Source organism: Salmo trutta, chromosome 14 (genome assembly GCF_901001165.1).
Source record: "Salmo trutta chromosome 14, fSalTru1.1, whole genome shotgun sequence".
Lineage (NCBI taxonomy): Eukaryota > Metazoa > Chordata > Actinopteri > Salmoniformes > Salmonidae > Salmo > Salmo trutta.
The window spans coordinates 46,068,780-46,085,827 of NC_042970.1; the positions used below are offsets into that span (position 1 = coordinate 46,068,780).

Here is a 17,048-nt window from a genome sequence, read left to right on the forward strand (position 1 = left end):
TAATTGTTTTATATTTTTATAAATAGATTCGGCTCTTCTGATATGCGAGCCGGCTCGTTCGCGAACGACCCATCACTACAAGTAAACAGTGACAGTGAACTTTCATTTCGTGAGGCAGTCAGTCGTGATATATCAAGGTAAGGGTCTCTTGAAATCGTCTGCTACTCTGTGTGACGTTTAAATACGCTGGCGTTTTTTTCTTAATACACTACTGTTAGCTAGTTAACAAATGTATTATTTAGCTAGCTAACGTTAGCTATTTAATCCTTGGCTTGGAAGATATTTAGCTAGCTAAGCAGGTTTCCACTGCTCGTCATGTGAATGTGGCTGCACTGTGTTTCGCATAGCATGCACAATGTCCTCATGCTAAAGTTCACTAAAATATATTGGTTAATTTGCAAAATGGCTTGTTGAAAAAGTAATCGCTACCTATGGGCTGCTCTCACTGATATACACACACGGATGTGAACCTGTAGCCTACATCACTCAGAGGCTGCTTCCTCTCTCCCTGCATAAGACAGAGTTACTATGTTGCCCGATAAGGATGGATCAGGTGGTTGTGGTGGAGGCCAGGCCACATCGGGAGAAGACTACTCAGTGAACCTGTTTAGAGAGTACCTCCGCCTCAGGACTGTCCACCCAGAGCCTGACTATGGTAAGTTTATGGATCTGTGTTCAAGCTATACCGTGGATGTAAATATGATAATGCCTGCATCCCAAATTTGACACTTTCTCAATATAGTGCACTCCTTCTCACCATATAGTAGGGAATAGGGTGCCATTTGGGACATGGACAATGTCATACTGTGTGGACAAGGTTTTGTGTACCACCACCACACAGTATCATACAGCTAACCAAAAAGCATGGACCAGATTGAGCCGCTCTCTACTATTTACAGTGCATTCGAAAGTATTCAGACCCGTTCACTTTTTCCACATTTTGTTACGTTACAGCCTTATTCCGAAATTAATGAAATGGTCCCCCCCTCAATCTACACACAATAGCCCATAATGACAAAGCAAAAACAGGTTTTTAAAAACAGATATCACATTTACGCAAGTATTCAGACCCTTTACTCAATACTTTGTTGAAGCACCTTAGGCAGCTGTTACAGCCTCGAGTCTTCTTTCAAGCTCTGTCAGATTGGATGGGAAGCGTTGCTGCACAGCTATTTTCAGGTCTTTCCAGGGATGTTTGATTGGGTTCAAGTCCGGGCTCTGGCTGGGCCACTCGGAGAGATGTCCCGAAGCCACTCCTGCGGTGTCTTGGGTGTGTGCTTAGGGTCGTTGTCCTGTTGAAAGGTGAACCTTCACCACAGTCAGGTACTGAGTGCTCTGGAGCAGGTTTTCATCAAGGATCTCTGTACTTTGCTCTGTTCATCTTTCCCTCGATCATGACTAGTCTCCCAGTCCCTGCCTCTGAAGAACATCCCCACAGCATGATGCTGCCACCACCATGCTTCACCGTAGGGATGGTGCAAGGTTTCCTCTAGATGTGACACTTGGCATTCAGGCCAAAGAGTTCAGTCTTGGTTTCATCAGATCACAGAATCTTGTTTATCATGGTCTGAGAGTCCTTTAGGTGCCTTTTGGCAAACTCCAAGTGGGCTGTCATGTGCCTTTTACTGAGGAGTGGCTTCTGTCTGGCCACTACCATAAATATCTGAGTTGTGGAGTGCTGCAGAAATGGTTCAGTTTGGCTGGGCGGCCAGCTCTAGGAAGAGTCTTGGTGGTTCCAAACTTCTTCCATTTTTAAGAATGATGGAGGCCACTGTGTTCTTGGGGCTCTTCAATGCTGCAGACAATTGTTGGTACGCTTCCCCAGATTTGTGTCTCGGAGCTCTATCAACAATTTCTTCGACCTGATGGCTTGGTTTTTGGTCTGTAGGACCTTATATAGACAGGTGTGTGTGTGTGTGTGTGTGTGTCTTTCCAAGTTATATCCAATCAATTGAATTTACCACAGGTGGACCCCAATCAAGTTGTAGAAACTTCTTAAGGATGATCAATGGAAACAGGATGCACCTGAGCTCAATTTCCAGTCTCCTAGCTAAGGGTCTGAATACTTATGGTATTTCTTTTTTTTACAATTTTTTATTAAACTTGATAATGTCTATAAACCTGTTTTCACTTTTTCATTATGGGGTATTGTGTGTAGACTGATTACTTTTTATTCAGTCAATTTTAGAATAAGGCTTTAACATAACAAAATGTGGAAAAAGTCAAGGGGTCTGAATTTATTTGTTCTTTATTTCACCTTTATTTATCCAGGTAGGCTAGTTGAGAACAAGTTCTCATTTACAACTGCGACCTGGCCAAGATAAAGCAAAGCAGTGCGACAAACAACAGTTACACTTGGAATAAAGAAACATACAGTCAATAATACAATAGAAAAAGTCTATATACAGTGTGTGCAAATGAGGTAGGATAAGTGAGGTAAGGCAATAAATTGGCCATAGTGGCGAATTAATTACAATATATTAATTAAACACTGGAGTGATAGATGTGCAGAAGATGCGTGTGCAAGTAGAGATGCTGGGATGCAAAGGAGTAAAATAAATAACAGTATGGTGATGAGGTAGTTGGATGGGCTATTTAGATGGGCTATGTGCAGTGATCTGCGAATACTTTACGAATGCACTGTAGCTACCATAAATAAGTGATCTACTGTACAATCCATTCTTTAACCTTTACTACTGGACTATATAACGCTGAAAAGAAAAAATCTGACTGAAGGCCAGCAATTGGCTAATTATTACCAACAATAGTGTAAGGTCCACTTCTTCTCGGTGGAAGACATTTGAATTTATGCACATCTTCAACTTTAGGCTGAGATACAAATGGCACCCTATTCCCTATATAGCAGACTACTTTTGTCCAGGGTCCATAGGTCACTGTTGGGACTAATACTAGTGTGTCAGGAAGACCTGTTTCTTTTCTCTCTGTCAGTGTTGTACTCCTTTGTCTGCACAGTATGTTGTACTAAATGTCATATGAGTATGTTCTAGCCAGGGTTGGGAAGATGATGTTCTAAAGGTAATCCTTTACAGTTACTAGTTGCCCCAAATTGTTTTCAGTAGCGTAACTTTTGGATTACCCAAGCTCAGTAAAGTAATCTGATTACTTTCCCCTTAAAGCTGCAATGTGTAACTTTTTGGGAATGTGTCTGTTAAGGCGTCAGCATACTTCAGTTCGGCAGGCGCCTAACCGAATGTGTGCTCGCATTCTCCCTTAAACGACCATTAGCTTGAAAAATGTGAAAAAGCGGCAATAGTACTGTTTTCCATTTTTAGACGCTGTAGCCAGTATACTTCCTCAAAATAGTCCGAATTAATCTAACTAAAGAAATATTAGTCACGCAATTTTACATCTAACTAAGATGTTTGGTGCAGTATTTTTATATAAAAAAACGTGCACGAAAACGAAAGACTTTTTTTTTCTTGAAGAATCCCTATTGTTGACCAATCACTGACGAAGGGGCATAGACTTCGGCCCCGAACTTCGGCTTGCCTCCAGAAAAAAATGTGTGCCCAAACAACCTAAACTAACCTTAAATTAAACTTGTTTTTGACAGTATGATGTGGAGCACAATACCACAGAGGAGTTTAGGAAGGAGGAAGCCTCAAATTTTTATTCCATAGGCTGGTATCTGCACTGTGCAGCTATTGCAAGAGCGCATTTTTCACTGGCTGTCCACTGGTTCTAAAAACAATGATTGATAGGCACCTTAAACTTCTTCATATCAACCATTATTGGGTGAAAGTACACATACGTTTGTGAACATCCATCCACAACAATCACGGTGCAAATAGCTAAATGAGAGGGCAGCAGTTTGATTCATATCATTGTGCTCTGTAGATATCAATAAGTGATATCCGTATGGCCCATAGGCTACAACACTGCTGTCGTCCTTACCTCCAAGCGTTTATTAAAATTGGATGTACAGTCTTTGGATGTCGACAGCAGTCGCACCGTTGGAAGACATAGCTTGGACTGTTGCCTATTCCTGCTCTTTTCTCATGATCCTTCAAATGGATTTGGTGTGCAATCATAGTGGTCTCTGATTTGTGGTCAGACTCGCTCAGGCGGAACAAACCTAAACTTCCGCCTTTTTTCAATGTTGATTTGTAAGTCATTGAGGAAAAAGAAAGGTGTCATGATCTTTTTCGCAAACATCATTTTTGAATTTTAAAAGGACTCCTAGATGTAATCCCCTAGTTTTTCAAAAGTATATGTAATCTGATTACAATATTTTTGATGGTAATTTAACAGATTACAGTTAGTGTTTTGTAATCCGTTACTCCCCAACCGGGGTTATAGCAGTAAACCTTATTTCTGTTATTGTGTTGTCTGTGACTATTAGCCTAACTCCAGTCTTTGCCACTAAGAATATTGAGTTTAGAGTCCCCTTGATTGAACTCAAACTGGAAAGGTAATGGTTACAGATTGTCAGTCTTAATGGTGGGAAAACAAAAAAATCTAAGTAATTATTAAACAGGAGAGAGTGTTTTATAACCGTGGCAGTTAATTTAAAACCGGCTACATTCAGACCAACACATATTCTACTCATTACTGTACCTATGTATTTTGGGTTTTCTGTATGAGACTACTATAAACCTTGTCATAGTGTAACAGTCTTGGGTTGTGTTTATCCCTTTACAGATGCTGCTCTGAGGTTCCTGGATAGAATAGCAGAGGAGCTTGGGCTGCCCATGAAGAAAATTGAGGTTTGTGTGGTTAGGTACATGTCTTTTGATATTTGACTCTTTACACACTGGACCTCATGTCAACTCCTGTCTCTGTCCTCCTCACACCTGTCCATAGGTCTGCCCCGGTAGAGTTGTGTCTATCATGACCTGGCAGGGGACCAACCCTGCTCTGAAGTCCATCCTGCTCAACTCCCACACTGACGTTGTGCCTGTTTACCAGGTACAAATACATGCCCAGGTCTTTAAAGCATATCAGAGTAGCGCTGATCTAGGATCAGTCTCGCATGGACAGGGGGGGGACCTGATCTTAGATTAGCACTCCAACTCTGAGACGCTCCTGGAACCCCACTGTCTTCTTTACCACTAGTGGGAGGGGAAACGCAGGGAAAGGAACTCATCCTATGAATCTGTCTCATTCTAGGAACACTGGAAGTATGATGCGTTTGCTGCTGTGAAAGATGCAGAGGGCAACATCTACGCTCGAGGAACACAGGACATGAAGTGTGTCACCATACAGTGAGTGTGATGTCATAACCACCCTGTTGGGATATTTTATCCTAACACAACGGGTCAAAACTCTCATTTAAATAAAGGAAGCTAGGCAACATCGCAAGCTAGAGAAAATACGCTACTCCGTTAGGGGATCTGTAATTACATTTTATAGTATCTGGCAACCTTTACAATCCTTTGCAGAAGACATGGACCCAGCTAGTTTCACAACTCCATAAACCAAGCCAAATTATTTTGACTCTTTTTACTCATTTTTTAATTTACATTTTTTTTTAACAATTTGATTATATTACTCATTGTATATCATCCCTGCTTTAAGTTTGGTGTTGGGGTGGGGCTCTGTTAGAGCATTGGGGGGTTGGGTTGGGTTTGATTTGGTAGGGGACTGTGTGTGTTCTGCCCTCTACCTGTGTTGTCAGTATAATCATAATGGGGGGAAAAAAGGGAATTTTAGGAAAGTTACCAGAATTTTGCAACTGTACTCCAATTTCGACGTTATCAGTGTCCTTCACATCTCCCAGTTTTTGTTTGCCTCAACCAACAAGGCTACTGCTCGACATCTCTCATAGGTATATCCAGGCCATCAGAAGACTTAAAGCAGAGGGAAAGAAGTTTATCCGCACCATCCACCTAATGTTTGTGCCAGGTAGGATGAGCAGTCATTGGCCAAGACTGGCTTCTCAGAATGTAATACTGTGACACAACTGTAATAATGTAGTAATTCCACGGGTCTGACCCAAAAGGCACCCTATTCCTTATATAGTTCACTACTTTTGACCAGAGCCCTATAGGCCTTGATCAATTGTAACCCACTATATAGGGAATTAGGGTGCCATTTGAAACTCCGCCCCTGTCATTTGACATGGGTAGCACTTTTGACAACTTCTGTACATAAATGTGATTGCTTGAGAGAAGCTTTATTACTCTTTGCTCTGGATTTGACACTTTGAATGTCTTAGATGAGGAGGTCGGAGGTCACAAAGGAATGGAGACATTTGTGAAGCTCCCAGAGTTTGAGGAATTAAACATTGGCTTTGCACTTGACGAAGGTAAATTATCAAAAAAACCTAACTGTACCACTTATTAACACCCAACTATAAACCGAGGCCTGCATCCCAAACGGCACCCTATTCTCTTTATAGTGCGGTACTTTTGACCAGGCCCCATAGGGCTCTAGTGAAAAGTAGTGCAGATCCCTTACCTTTTTCCACATTTTGTTACGTTACAGCCTTATTCTAAAATTGATCAAATATTTGTTTTCTCATCAATCTACAGACAATACCCCATAATGACAAAGTGAAAACAGATTTTTAATAATTTTTACAAATTTATTAACAGAAATACCTTATTTATGTAAGTAGTCAGACCCTTTGCTATGAGACTCTAAATTGAGCTCCGGTGCATCCTGTTTCCATTGATCATCCTTCAGATGATATACAGCTTGATTGGAGTCCACCTGTGGTAAATTCAATTGATTGGAAATGCACACACCTGTCTATATAAGGTCCCACAGTTGATCGTGCATGTCAGAGCAAAAACCAAGCCATGATGTCGAAGGAATTGTCCGTAGAGCTCTGCGACAGGATTGTTTCGAGGCACAGATCTGGGGAAGGGTACCAAAAAATCTCTGCAGCATTCCAGGTCCCCAAGAACAGTGGCCTCCCTCATTCTTAGATGGAAGAAGTTCGGAACCACCTAGACTCTTTCTAGAGCCAGCAATCTGGGAAGAAGGGCCTTGGTCAGGGAGGTGACCAAGAACCCGATGGTCACTCTGACAGAGCTCCAGAGTTCCTCTGTGGAGATGAGAGAACTTTCCAGAAGGATAACCATTTCTGCAGCATTCCACCAATCAGGCCATTATGGTAGAGTGCCAGACGGAAGCCACTCCTCAGTAAAAGGCACATGACAACCCGCTTGGAGTTTGCCAAAAGGCACCTAAAGGACTCTCAGACCATGAGAAACAAGATTCTCTGGTCTGATGAAACCAAGATTGAACTCTTTGGCCTGAATGCCAAGCGTCAAGTCTGGAGGAAACCTTGCACCATCCCTACGGTGAAAGCATGGTGGTGGCAGCATCATGCTGTGGGGATGTTTTTCGGCGGCAGGGACTGGAAGACTAGTTAGAATTGAGGGGAAGATTAACGGAGGAAAGTACAGAGAGATCCTTGATGAAAACCTGCTCCAGAGCGCTCAAGACCTCAGACTGAGTTGAAGGTTCACATTCCAACAGGACAACGACCCTAAGCACAGAGCCAAGACAATGCATGAGTGGCTTCGGGACAAGTCTCAATGTCCTTGAGTGACACAGCCTGAGCCTGAACTTGAACCTGATTTAACATCTCTGGGAGACCAGAAAATAGCTGTGCAGCGACGCTCCCCATCCAACCTGACAGAGCCGGAGAGGATCTGTGCCAAGCTTGTAACGTCATACTGTGTTTAAAAATGTCTAAACCAGGTTTTGCTTTATCGTCATGGGGTATTGTGTGTAGATTAACAACAAAAACAACAACAATTTAATCAATTTTAGAACAAGGCTGTAATGTAACAAAATGTGGAGAAAGTCAAGGGACCTGAATACTTTCCGAATGCACTGTAAAGAATAGGGTGCCCCTTGGGATATACTCGGGCTATCCAGCACTGAAACGAACACTTCCTTAGGCCCTATACTTCCCTTCTGTCAACTGATGTCTGGATGTTTTTTTTTGTTTTTTTTAGGTCTTGCCAACCCTGGGGAAGCCTTCACTGTCTTCTATGGCGAGAGGAATCCCTGGTGTAAGTATCAGCCCTGAGTATTAGAGAATCTGGCCCTAGCTGTAACGATGACGAATGATCAAATACACACGCGCAAGAAATGTCTCTTTCTCTCACCCTGGCCTTAGTCTGTCTGTCTGATCCTATCTCAATTAGTCTTTCCTCAATACCTGTCTCCTCGCCTCCTCCAACCTGGACTCTGGGGTAGTAAATTAAAATCCGGGACACTCAAATAAACGATGATATGTTGCGTATGGTATGTATACTGAACAAAAAATATAAACACAACATGCAACAATTTCAAAGATTTTACTAGGTTACAGTTCATATAAGGAAATCTGTCAATTTAAAATAAATTCATTAGGCACTAATCTATAGATTTCACATGACTGGACAGGGGGCAGCCATGGGTGGGCCTGGGAGGGTGTATGCCCACCCACTTGCAGCCAGGCCCACCCACTGTTGAGCCAGCTCCAGCCAATCAGTAAGGTTTTTCCCCACAAAAGGGCTTTATTACAGACAGAAATACTCCCCCACCCCCCTTAGACGATCCCGCAAGAGAATAAGCCGGATGTGGAGGTCCTGGGCTGGCGTGGTTACACGTGGTTGTGAAACCGGTTGGACGTACTACCAAATTCTCTAAAACAACATTGGAGGCAGCTTATGGTAGAGAAATTAACATTTATTTCTCTGGCAATAGCTCTGGTGGACATTCCTGCAGTCAGCTTGCCAATTGCATGCTCCCTCAAATTCTCATTTTAGTGGCCTTTTATTGTCCCCAGCACAAGGTGCACCTGTGTGTTTTTCTTCATGCTGTTTAATCTGCTTCTTCATATGCCACACCTGTTAGGTGGATGGATTATCTTGGCAAAGGTTAAAACATGTTTTTTTTTTTTTTTTAAATTTCAGCTCTTGAAACATGGGACTAACACTTTACATGTTACGTTTTATAATTTTGTTCAGTGTATTTATTTGTGGATGTCCATCATCCATTTTGTATAATGTGTTAGTAATTACAGTTCGTATAATATGTTGCAATTCGTACAAAATGTTATGAGTTCCAATTTGTTGTGTCTAACGCTAGCTAGGTTAGGGTTAGGGGAAGGGTTAGCTAACATGCTAGGTAGATGCAATGTATATAGTTGTTAATTAGCTAAAATGCTAAAGTTGTCCGTGATGCGATTCGAACAAGCAACGATTGGGTTGCTAGACCTTTGCCTTTTACCAACCACTCTAATTTAGTTTTTGCCTTTTTAAAGGGGGAATATGCAGTAGCTACATCCTGTTTTGGACTTAAAAATTAAGTGGCAGGGAGGAGTTTTGTTATTGTTTCAACCGCTGATTGCCGCTTTAACATTTTTAGTCATTTAGCAGGTGCTCTTCACAGGAGGTTGGTGGCACGTTAATTAGGGAGAATGGGCTCGTGGTAATGGCAGGACGGTAATAAGTGAAATGGTATCAAACACATGGTTTCCATGTGTTTTCCATTCCATTTACTCCGTTCCGGCCATTATTACAGCAGCCTCCAATGATGCTCTTATCCAAGTTTGGTTGAATGTAACCATATTAATTTGAGTGTCCCAGATTTTCATTTACTGTGTTAAGTCTAGTCTGAGACCAGTCTGCCGTCTCAAATGGATTGGAGAAGGTCCAAGGATCCTCCAGTCAGACCTTTTCCACCAATGTGTTCTGGGAAAGAGACGAGGAGCGAGGATGTGTGAATTATTATTTTTATTGTTTGAGAAAGCCTGTGTGTCTGCTTCCCCTCAGGGATAACGGTCCACTGCCCAGGAAGTCCTGGCCACGGCTCCAGGTTTGTGGAGAACACGGCTGCAGAGAAACTGGTAAGACTTCCTTTATTCACAGCTAGAGGGACTTTGAGTGTGTCACAAATAGCACCTTTTTTCCTGTGGGCCCTGGTCAAAAGTATGGGCACTATATAGGGAATAGGCGGCAGGTAGCCTAGCGATTAAGAGCGTTGGGCCGGTAACCGAAAGTTTGCTGGTTTGAATACCAGAGCTGATTAGGTGAAAAATCTGTTAATGTGCCCTTGAGCAATGCGCCTAACTCTAATTGCTTTTGTAAGTCACTCTGGATAAAAGCGTCTGCTAAAATGTAGGTCACCATTTTGGACACAGTCCTTGTCCCCACACACGCTATAGTTCACTTGGCCAAAGACAGCAGAAAAGGGTGCTGATTCTGATCACTTGGAGGACGATGACGTCAATGACCTTACCTGCTTTTGTCTGTCTCCCTTCTCTCAGCGCAGTATTATTAACTCCTTCCTGGACTTCAGGGAGAAGGAGAAACACAGGTCAGTAAGGCAGGAAGAGGGATGAGTTCAGTCACTAGAGGGAGCCATAGGTACTTAACAGGAATGTGATTTTGGTGTGTGTGTGTGTGTGTGTGTTGCAGGTTGAACACCAGCGAGTGTTTCACTCTTGGTGACGTCACCACTGTCAACATGACCATGGTGAAAGGAGGCGTGGCCTACAACGTCATCCCTGCCGAGATGGACGTCAGTTTTGACTTGAGAATACCACCCACGGTCAATTTGCAGGTGTGTGTGTGTGTGTGTGCCTTGTGTGTTAGGGAGGGACATTTTAAATGATCAATGTTGTGGAAGCTCTTCTGAATATATAGTTTACCAAGCTACCAACCACTTCACACTGGGAGAAGATAAGCTGCACGAAAAGCAGTTCACTACATCCAAACTACTGCTTCATAAATTAGCATATCTAACTCTTAAATGTCATAGACTACAAATTGGAGTCAGATGTTAACATAATGTGTAATTTAGCCTATTAAACACAAAAACTGTTTCAAATGAGAATTGGGTCTGATCCTGAAAAAGAGTGGACATTTTTGCCTACTTCACCCATATTCTTACCTTTTTTTGCAAAAATGTAATTAACTAATGAAAACACTATTGAACAAAAATATAAACGCAACATGTAAAGTGTTGGTTTCATGTTTCAACTAAAAGATCCCTGAAATGTTCGATATGCACAAAAAGCTTATTTCTCACAAATGTTGTGCATAAATATGTTTACATCCCTGTTAGTGAGCATTTCTCCTTTGCCAAGATAATCCATCCACCTGACAGGTATGGCATATCAAGAAGCTGATTAAACAGAATGATCATTACACAGGTGCACCTTGTGCTGGAGACAATAAAAGGCCACTCTAGAATGTGCAGTTTTGTCACACAACACGATGCCTCAAGTTGAGGGAGCATGCAGTTGGCATCCTGATTTCAGGAATGTCCACCAGAGAATTGAATGTCCATTTCTCTACCATAAGCCGCCTCCAATGTTGTTTTAGACAATTTTGACAGTATGTCCAACCGGCCTCACAACCACAGACCACATGTAACAAAGCCAGCCCAAGACCTCCACATCCGGCTTCTTCACCTGTCTGAGACAAACTGAGTATTTCTTTCTGTAATACAACATCATTCTGATTGGCTGGCCCTGGCTCCCCAGTGGCTGGGCCTGACTCCCATGCCACCCATGGCTGCGTCCCTGCCCAGTCATGTGAAATTGTTGCATGTTGCGGTTATATTTTTGTTCAGTATAGTACAGCTTCCGCCTATTTCACTATTTGAATAATATCCTGATAAAAAAAAAAAAAAAACACAATTCTAAAAATAAAATAAATTGCTCTACTCTCTTGACCAATCAGAATGAAGCAAAATTCCACAACAGCAGACAGTGCGCGGTTGTTGCTATATCGGTCGACTTTGACTAACAGTAGGTTAACAGCAACACAGTGAAAGTTTGATGCTCCCCATCATAGAACTGACTCTTTCCCAAAAAGTTTTCAGGTGAGTGTTGCATTGATCTGTATCAGGTCTTGTGGACCCTCCATTGGTACTAGGCTAATCGCTATTTGAAGTGGGGGAAATGGCATACCATTGTCAGGGCTGACTGGAGGTCTAAATGTCGTTAAGCACAATCACTTTGTGCATCCTCAGAACTGTAGGCTACTTACATTGCGCAACTTTAAATGCGCTATGTACCGTCAAAGCCACGTGACGTCTGAATCCGCAGTAGCCAAGTGCGCCGTAAATAAACACTACATTCTTAAGTTTGTTTCATTTAAATTAACCATTTCAAATGTCATGGTATATCTTTGTGTGTAACAATGTGACATGGACAATTTTTTTACATTTAGAAAACTTTTCAATTGTTAAAATATGCCTAAAAGAAATTATCCAAAAACGATAGCTAGTACTCGAACACAGAGTTAAACGTCCGTTTTGGATATCCGGATATTCTGTGTCCATCCCTACCGCGCGTGGGTTGTTATTATACGTAGTTCAGCGCAATGTTATCTTCACCATTTCAAATATTTTATTCCATTGTTAGGAGTTCGAGGAGCAGATTAAGAAGTGGTGTAAGGAGGCAGGAGAGGGCATCACGTATGAGTTTGCTCAGGTCAGTACAATAAAATGCATCTCTCTATACACGCACTTGTATATGGGCATGGAGACAACTGATCACAGATCAGTAGAGTATGCTTTAATGTGTTCAGATTTCGGTCATGTTCAGTAGATACGAAATTGAAGTAAACGGACCCAAACGGGGAGGGACTCCCTGAACTTTCCAATAAGAAACGCTTGTTTTTTTAAGTGTTTTGCTACGGTGTACATTAATGAAAACGACCCAGTTGTAAGATGTTCTGTGTCCTCCACAGAAACACATGAACCAGAATTTGACATCCACAGATGAGAGCGACCCCTGGTGGAACACCTTCAGTACAACCTGCAAAGCCATGTGAGGACACACACAAACTCACACACAAACTCACACACACTCGGTAAAGGCGCGCTTCATCTGAATTTCTCTCGCCTCAGGAACATGACTTTGGAAAAGGAGATCTTCCCTGCAGCCACGGACAGTCGCTTCATCAGAGCGGTGAGTTAGAGCAGTGACACATGGGTAATGTAGTGTGTAAACCATAGGCTTGGCCGACATACCGGGTGATTTAGAAATGCTGATGGTATGATTTTCAATACTGTTCTTTTGGGGGGGGGGACCCCCGTATCCCGGGGGCTACGCCACTGCTTATAACTAACTATAAGTTAAGTATAACTAAGAAATCTTAGCTGGATATAATTGATTTGACACTATCAATTTGACTTGCTAGATGTCAAAATCAAGCTTCTTGGTTACAGCAATCCCCTCCTAGATAAAGATCCCTGTTGCCGGAATTGTTTTGTGCATTTAAAAAAAATGTATTGTATTATTTTAATAATGCCCCTTGTGTGCACTTCTGGTAATACCGTATACCTTGGTATGGTACAAAATCGGGGATACCCCCCCAACCCTAGTACACCATAACAACATCTTACGTTCAAACACTTAGAACTGCATGTATTTTTATGTTTATGACCTCAGGACAAAACATGTTTTGTTGTTGTAGAAGCTTGCACTTCAAAGCTATGTCCATATGTGTTGTTCATTTTACTTGATCATTAGGAGAAGAAATGCAGCATAAATGCCACAAGCCAGAAATCTCCGTAGAGACAAACCGCAGTGCTTTGAATGAGCTAAATGCAGTTCTCCCTTTAAAATCATCCCACTTGAGATTGATACAATATTTGGTAAAATGGTTGAGCGAGGGCCCTTACTGGGTAAAATTACGTTTTCAAAGTTATTTAATGTTGATTTATTCATTGAGGCAAAAAAAAATGTGTTTCTGCTGTTAGGTCATTGTCAGTGTGTCGGATATTAGTGGCAATGCTTTCTTTCCAAAAAGTAGGATCTCTCAAAATCATGTTTGTCCTGCTGTAGGTGGGCCTCCCTGCCATCGGCTTCTCCCCAATGAACCGGACACCCATCCTGCTGCACGACCACAACGAATATCTGAACGAGCAGGTCTTCCTCAAAGGCATTCAGGTGTACGAGAACCTAGTGCCAGCATTAGCAAATGTGCCCGCTCTGCCTTGCGACGCCTAGAGCAGCCATTCTTAACTGGTGGGTGACGCAAATTTGATTACATTTTGGTGAAGATATTTTTTTGGGGGGGGGGGTCACTCGAATATTGGGTGACGACTGAGGCAACCCAGTTAAACGTGGGTCCCGAAACCAAACCAGTTGAGAACTGCTAGTTTAGAGGTCAAAGGACAATACCTTGGCTACTTCACATCCTGTGTCTCTGAACCTCCCCTTGGCACGTGTAAGTCTGCTCTGACACCTCTCACAGATAAACAAATCTTGGATAATCCAGATGGTTTTGAATAATCCACAAGGCAGCGCCAAAGAATGAGATGAGATTACTTCATACAGATTCTAATTTAAAATAGTCAAATTTAGCACTTCACATTTTGTCTCTATGCCTTTTGTATGCATAAAATCTATTTTATTTTCTCAGACCGTACATAACAACTCAGGACAACATTATACCATTGCATTACACATTGTAACAGCCTTGTAACAACATTGTACTTATGAGAATGTGTTTCATGCGTCAGTGTAAGCGGTCTTGACAAAGGGTGTGATCATTCACTATTCTAATCCATGTGTTATAATCTTAAATGATTATCAAAGATGTATTAAAGATAAGCAACACGGTTATATCAGATGACACTCTTTTTGAAGTCGGTAATTCAAATGCTGCTTCATCCGAACTTTGTACAGCATAACTTCAATGTCCCTCCAAAATACTACTTATCCACTTAAACCTAGCATCAACTATCCCCTCAGTTAATCAAGTTTCTCTGATTTATTTGCGCTTTGAACAACTTATAACAGTTATAACCATTTGATTAAAACAACATCGAACCAACTTGGTTTCACAGTTAGTGAAATTGAGCTATAGTGGAAATATAACACAGAACCCAATTGGGCAAAAGATTCTGTTAATGAGTATTCTTTAAAAAGGTTAAATCCATCCATTAGATTGTTAAGGAAGTGGTATGTCGGTACACTTACCAAGTTATCTTCTGTTCAACTTGGTATCTTCCAGTCCTATTGTAATGTGATTGGCTAAGCTACTTTATTATTTACGCCATAACCTTACTGATTAGCCCCCAACCACACAAGCAAGACTGAAGTAATGCCATGTTAACATTCACATATTTCATCAACTACTTGAAACCACAGATTCATATGATTTTTTTTTTACATTTTCTTTTTGAAAATAAATTTGTGCCTGCTATTTGATTGAGCTGATTTGAATAAAGATATCACTTTATTAAACTGTTGTGTTATATGTGATTTTTTTTTTTTTTTTTTTTTTTTTTTTTTTTACAGGTTATCGAGTGTTCATGTTTTCTGCCCAGGGATTGCAGATAGGGAAGAGCAGTGTAGCTAAATCTGTTCTGACAAATAAATAAAAAACAGAGTTGGTATCATGCACACCACACAGCTCAAAACACTAAGACAGAAATATCTTACAACATGAGCATAAGGTATTTTAGTAAACAGAATAAATTAAGCAGAGGAACTGAGGAGTAACTACATTGTAGCCACGTCGAGGCCGTCAGCACCATAATGAGCACCATAATGTGTTTATCTCGGGTATGAACCAACGGTAACAACATTGCCGCTACTCATAGACTCAATGACAGTAATGGGGAAGATTTGAAATGTTTATGATCCTCAATGAGTTAAAAAAAAATATTAAAAAAAATAATAGATTGTAGAAGCTACAACATTCTTTAGAATAATTTAAGTTGGTTTGAATTTCTATTTATTGTGCTTCCCAGTGCCCCCGTGAGTGCTCAACTATCCAGTTCTGCCTTTTTGTATTCTAAGCTCATGTTAATTATATTTTGGTTTGGGCATTTAATTATTTTTTTTTTTTTTACAAATGTCAATCCAGTAAACGACTAGGCATATGCCAAAGAGTTTGAGGCTAGCGGACGAAGAGGCTTGACTGACTGAGAAAAGGTTGTTTTTCTGCTCCCAATTAACCTAGTCTGAGACCGCAGGGTTGTGTCCATAGAGACGTATCCTCAATATGCTGTAGTGGAACCGCATGATACTTGTGTGATTTTTAACGTTGAGACTGAGTTAACATGACCAGAGGTCATAGGAAGGTTAAGGTCTGGCTGGTATTACCGACATTACGCAATGTGTTCACGGTCCGTCCGACTTGACAATGTTCCCTGTCTCAGTGCACAAAACCAAAGTACTTATTAATGTAGGGCTATTATAACTCGAATTTGGCTACACACACACACACACACAGAGAGAGAGAGAGACAGACACGTGAAGTGTTGAACTACTGTTCAATTCCCTTTAGAGAGCCATTCCAATTAAGAGAGTAGTGCCCTCCTAGGGGGGATCAGCAGGAAGAGAAGAGGTAGTGGTGGGTCAGTAATTAGACTGCTCCCCCCAGGATGTGGCAACAGGATTAAAGCCTGCAGGGCTGTCAGGGAGAGTCCTCAAAGCTGTAACCTCTAGCACCCCACTGCCCCCTCACCCCTGCCTGGAGATTGGAGAAACAGGAATATATGCTGCCACACTCTGTCCATCTGCTTAGTATGAGCGAGCTGGGATTTTTCAGTAGTAGTAGATGTCTTCAATTACCACTTCCTTAATGTGTGTTGGCCTGCCCAAATATCCTGCAACTCCACCTTATAATTATAGTACAAAAGTAATTGGTTGACCTTGTATTTTGCATAACAACGGGAATTTTTCAACTTCTTATCGTATCGTGCTTGTGTTTATCCTATACTTGCATATGTGGTTTTATGCGTGTTTTGATGTGTCCTTTTATGTTGCACACAAATTGCGTTTTGGGGACAAAGATTTAATGAATTGAACAAATAACACTATATTTGTGTACCCAATTTTCAAAGGCGTACTGACATCAATCTGACGTGACTGTGTCTTTGACTGCCTTTTATTCAGGAGAGCATTTTACATCATCATGATGATGTGGCCGGTGACACTTTGCTTCTTGAATGTCCAATATCTTCCAAACTTGAATGCTGACGTGCAAGACATTTTGGCACTGTATCAACAGTGGACTAATGGGGGGGAAAAGAGAGTTCCCCTTTTAACTTTGATAGCATTAATCAATATGTGGAGAGCATGCATACGAGTTCAACTTACACCTGCTGGC

At 41.5% G+C, this 17,048-nt stretch overlaps 1 protein-coding gene across 2 annotated transcripts; it reads left to right on the forward strand.

Moving 5' to 3' along the window:
• The first annotated feature begins 7 nt into the window (after window positions 1-7).
• Window positions 8-15,175, forward strand: LOC115208237 (aminoacylase-1). 2 transcript variants are annotated; one of them, XM_029776124.1, is made up of 15 exons: window positions 8-137; window positions 522-655; window positions 4,663-4,727; window positions 4,825-4,929; window positions 5,131-5,225; window positions 5,789-5,865; window positions 6,179-6,268; window positions 7,935-7,991; window positions 9,741-9,814; window positions 10,235-10,284; window positions 10,386-10,530; window positions 12,341-12,409; window positions 12,669-12,748; window positions 12,829-12,889; window positions 13,769-15,175. In XM_029776124.1, the coding sequence occupies exons 1-15, from the start codon at window positions 43-45 to the stop codon at window positions 13,931-13,933; spliced, it is 1,362 nt and encodes a 453-aa protein (XP_029631984.1). In that variant the 5' UTR covers window positions 8-42; the 3' UTR covers window positions 13,934-15,175. The 2 variants fall into 2 exon arrangements, with proteins under 2 accessions (XP_029631984.1, XP_029631986.1); XM_029776126.1 differs by having other exon boundaries at window positions 10-137; window positions 518-655.
• Window positions 15,176-17,048: the final 1,873 nt, after the last annotated feature.

Bases quoted from the DNA above. Each gene is read 5' to 3' on its own strand.
- LOC115208237 (XM_029776124.1), top strand. From the start codon at position 43: ATGCGAGCCGGCTCGTTCGCGAACGACCCATCACTACAAGTAAACAGT. The intron at 4,930-5,130 runs GTACAAATACAT...GTCTCATTCTAG, and splicing joins ACGTTGTGCCTGTTTACCAG to GAACACTGGAAGTATGATGC. The intron at 12,890-13,768 runs GTGAGTTAGAGC...GTCCTGCTGTAG, and splicing joins ACAGTCGCTTCATCAGAGCG to GTGGGCCTCCCTGCCATCGG.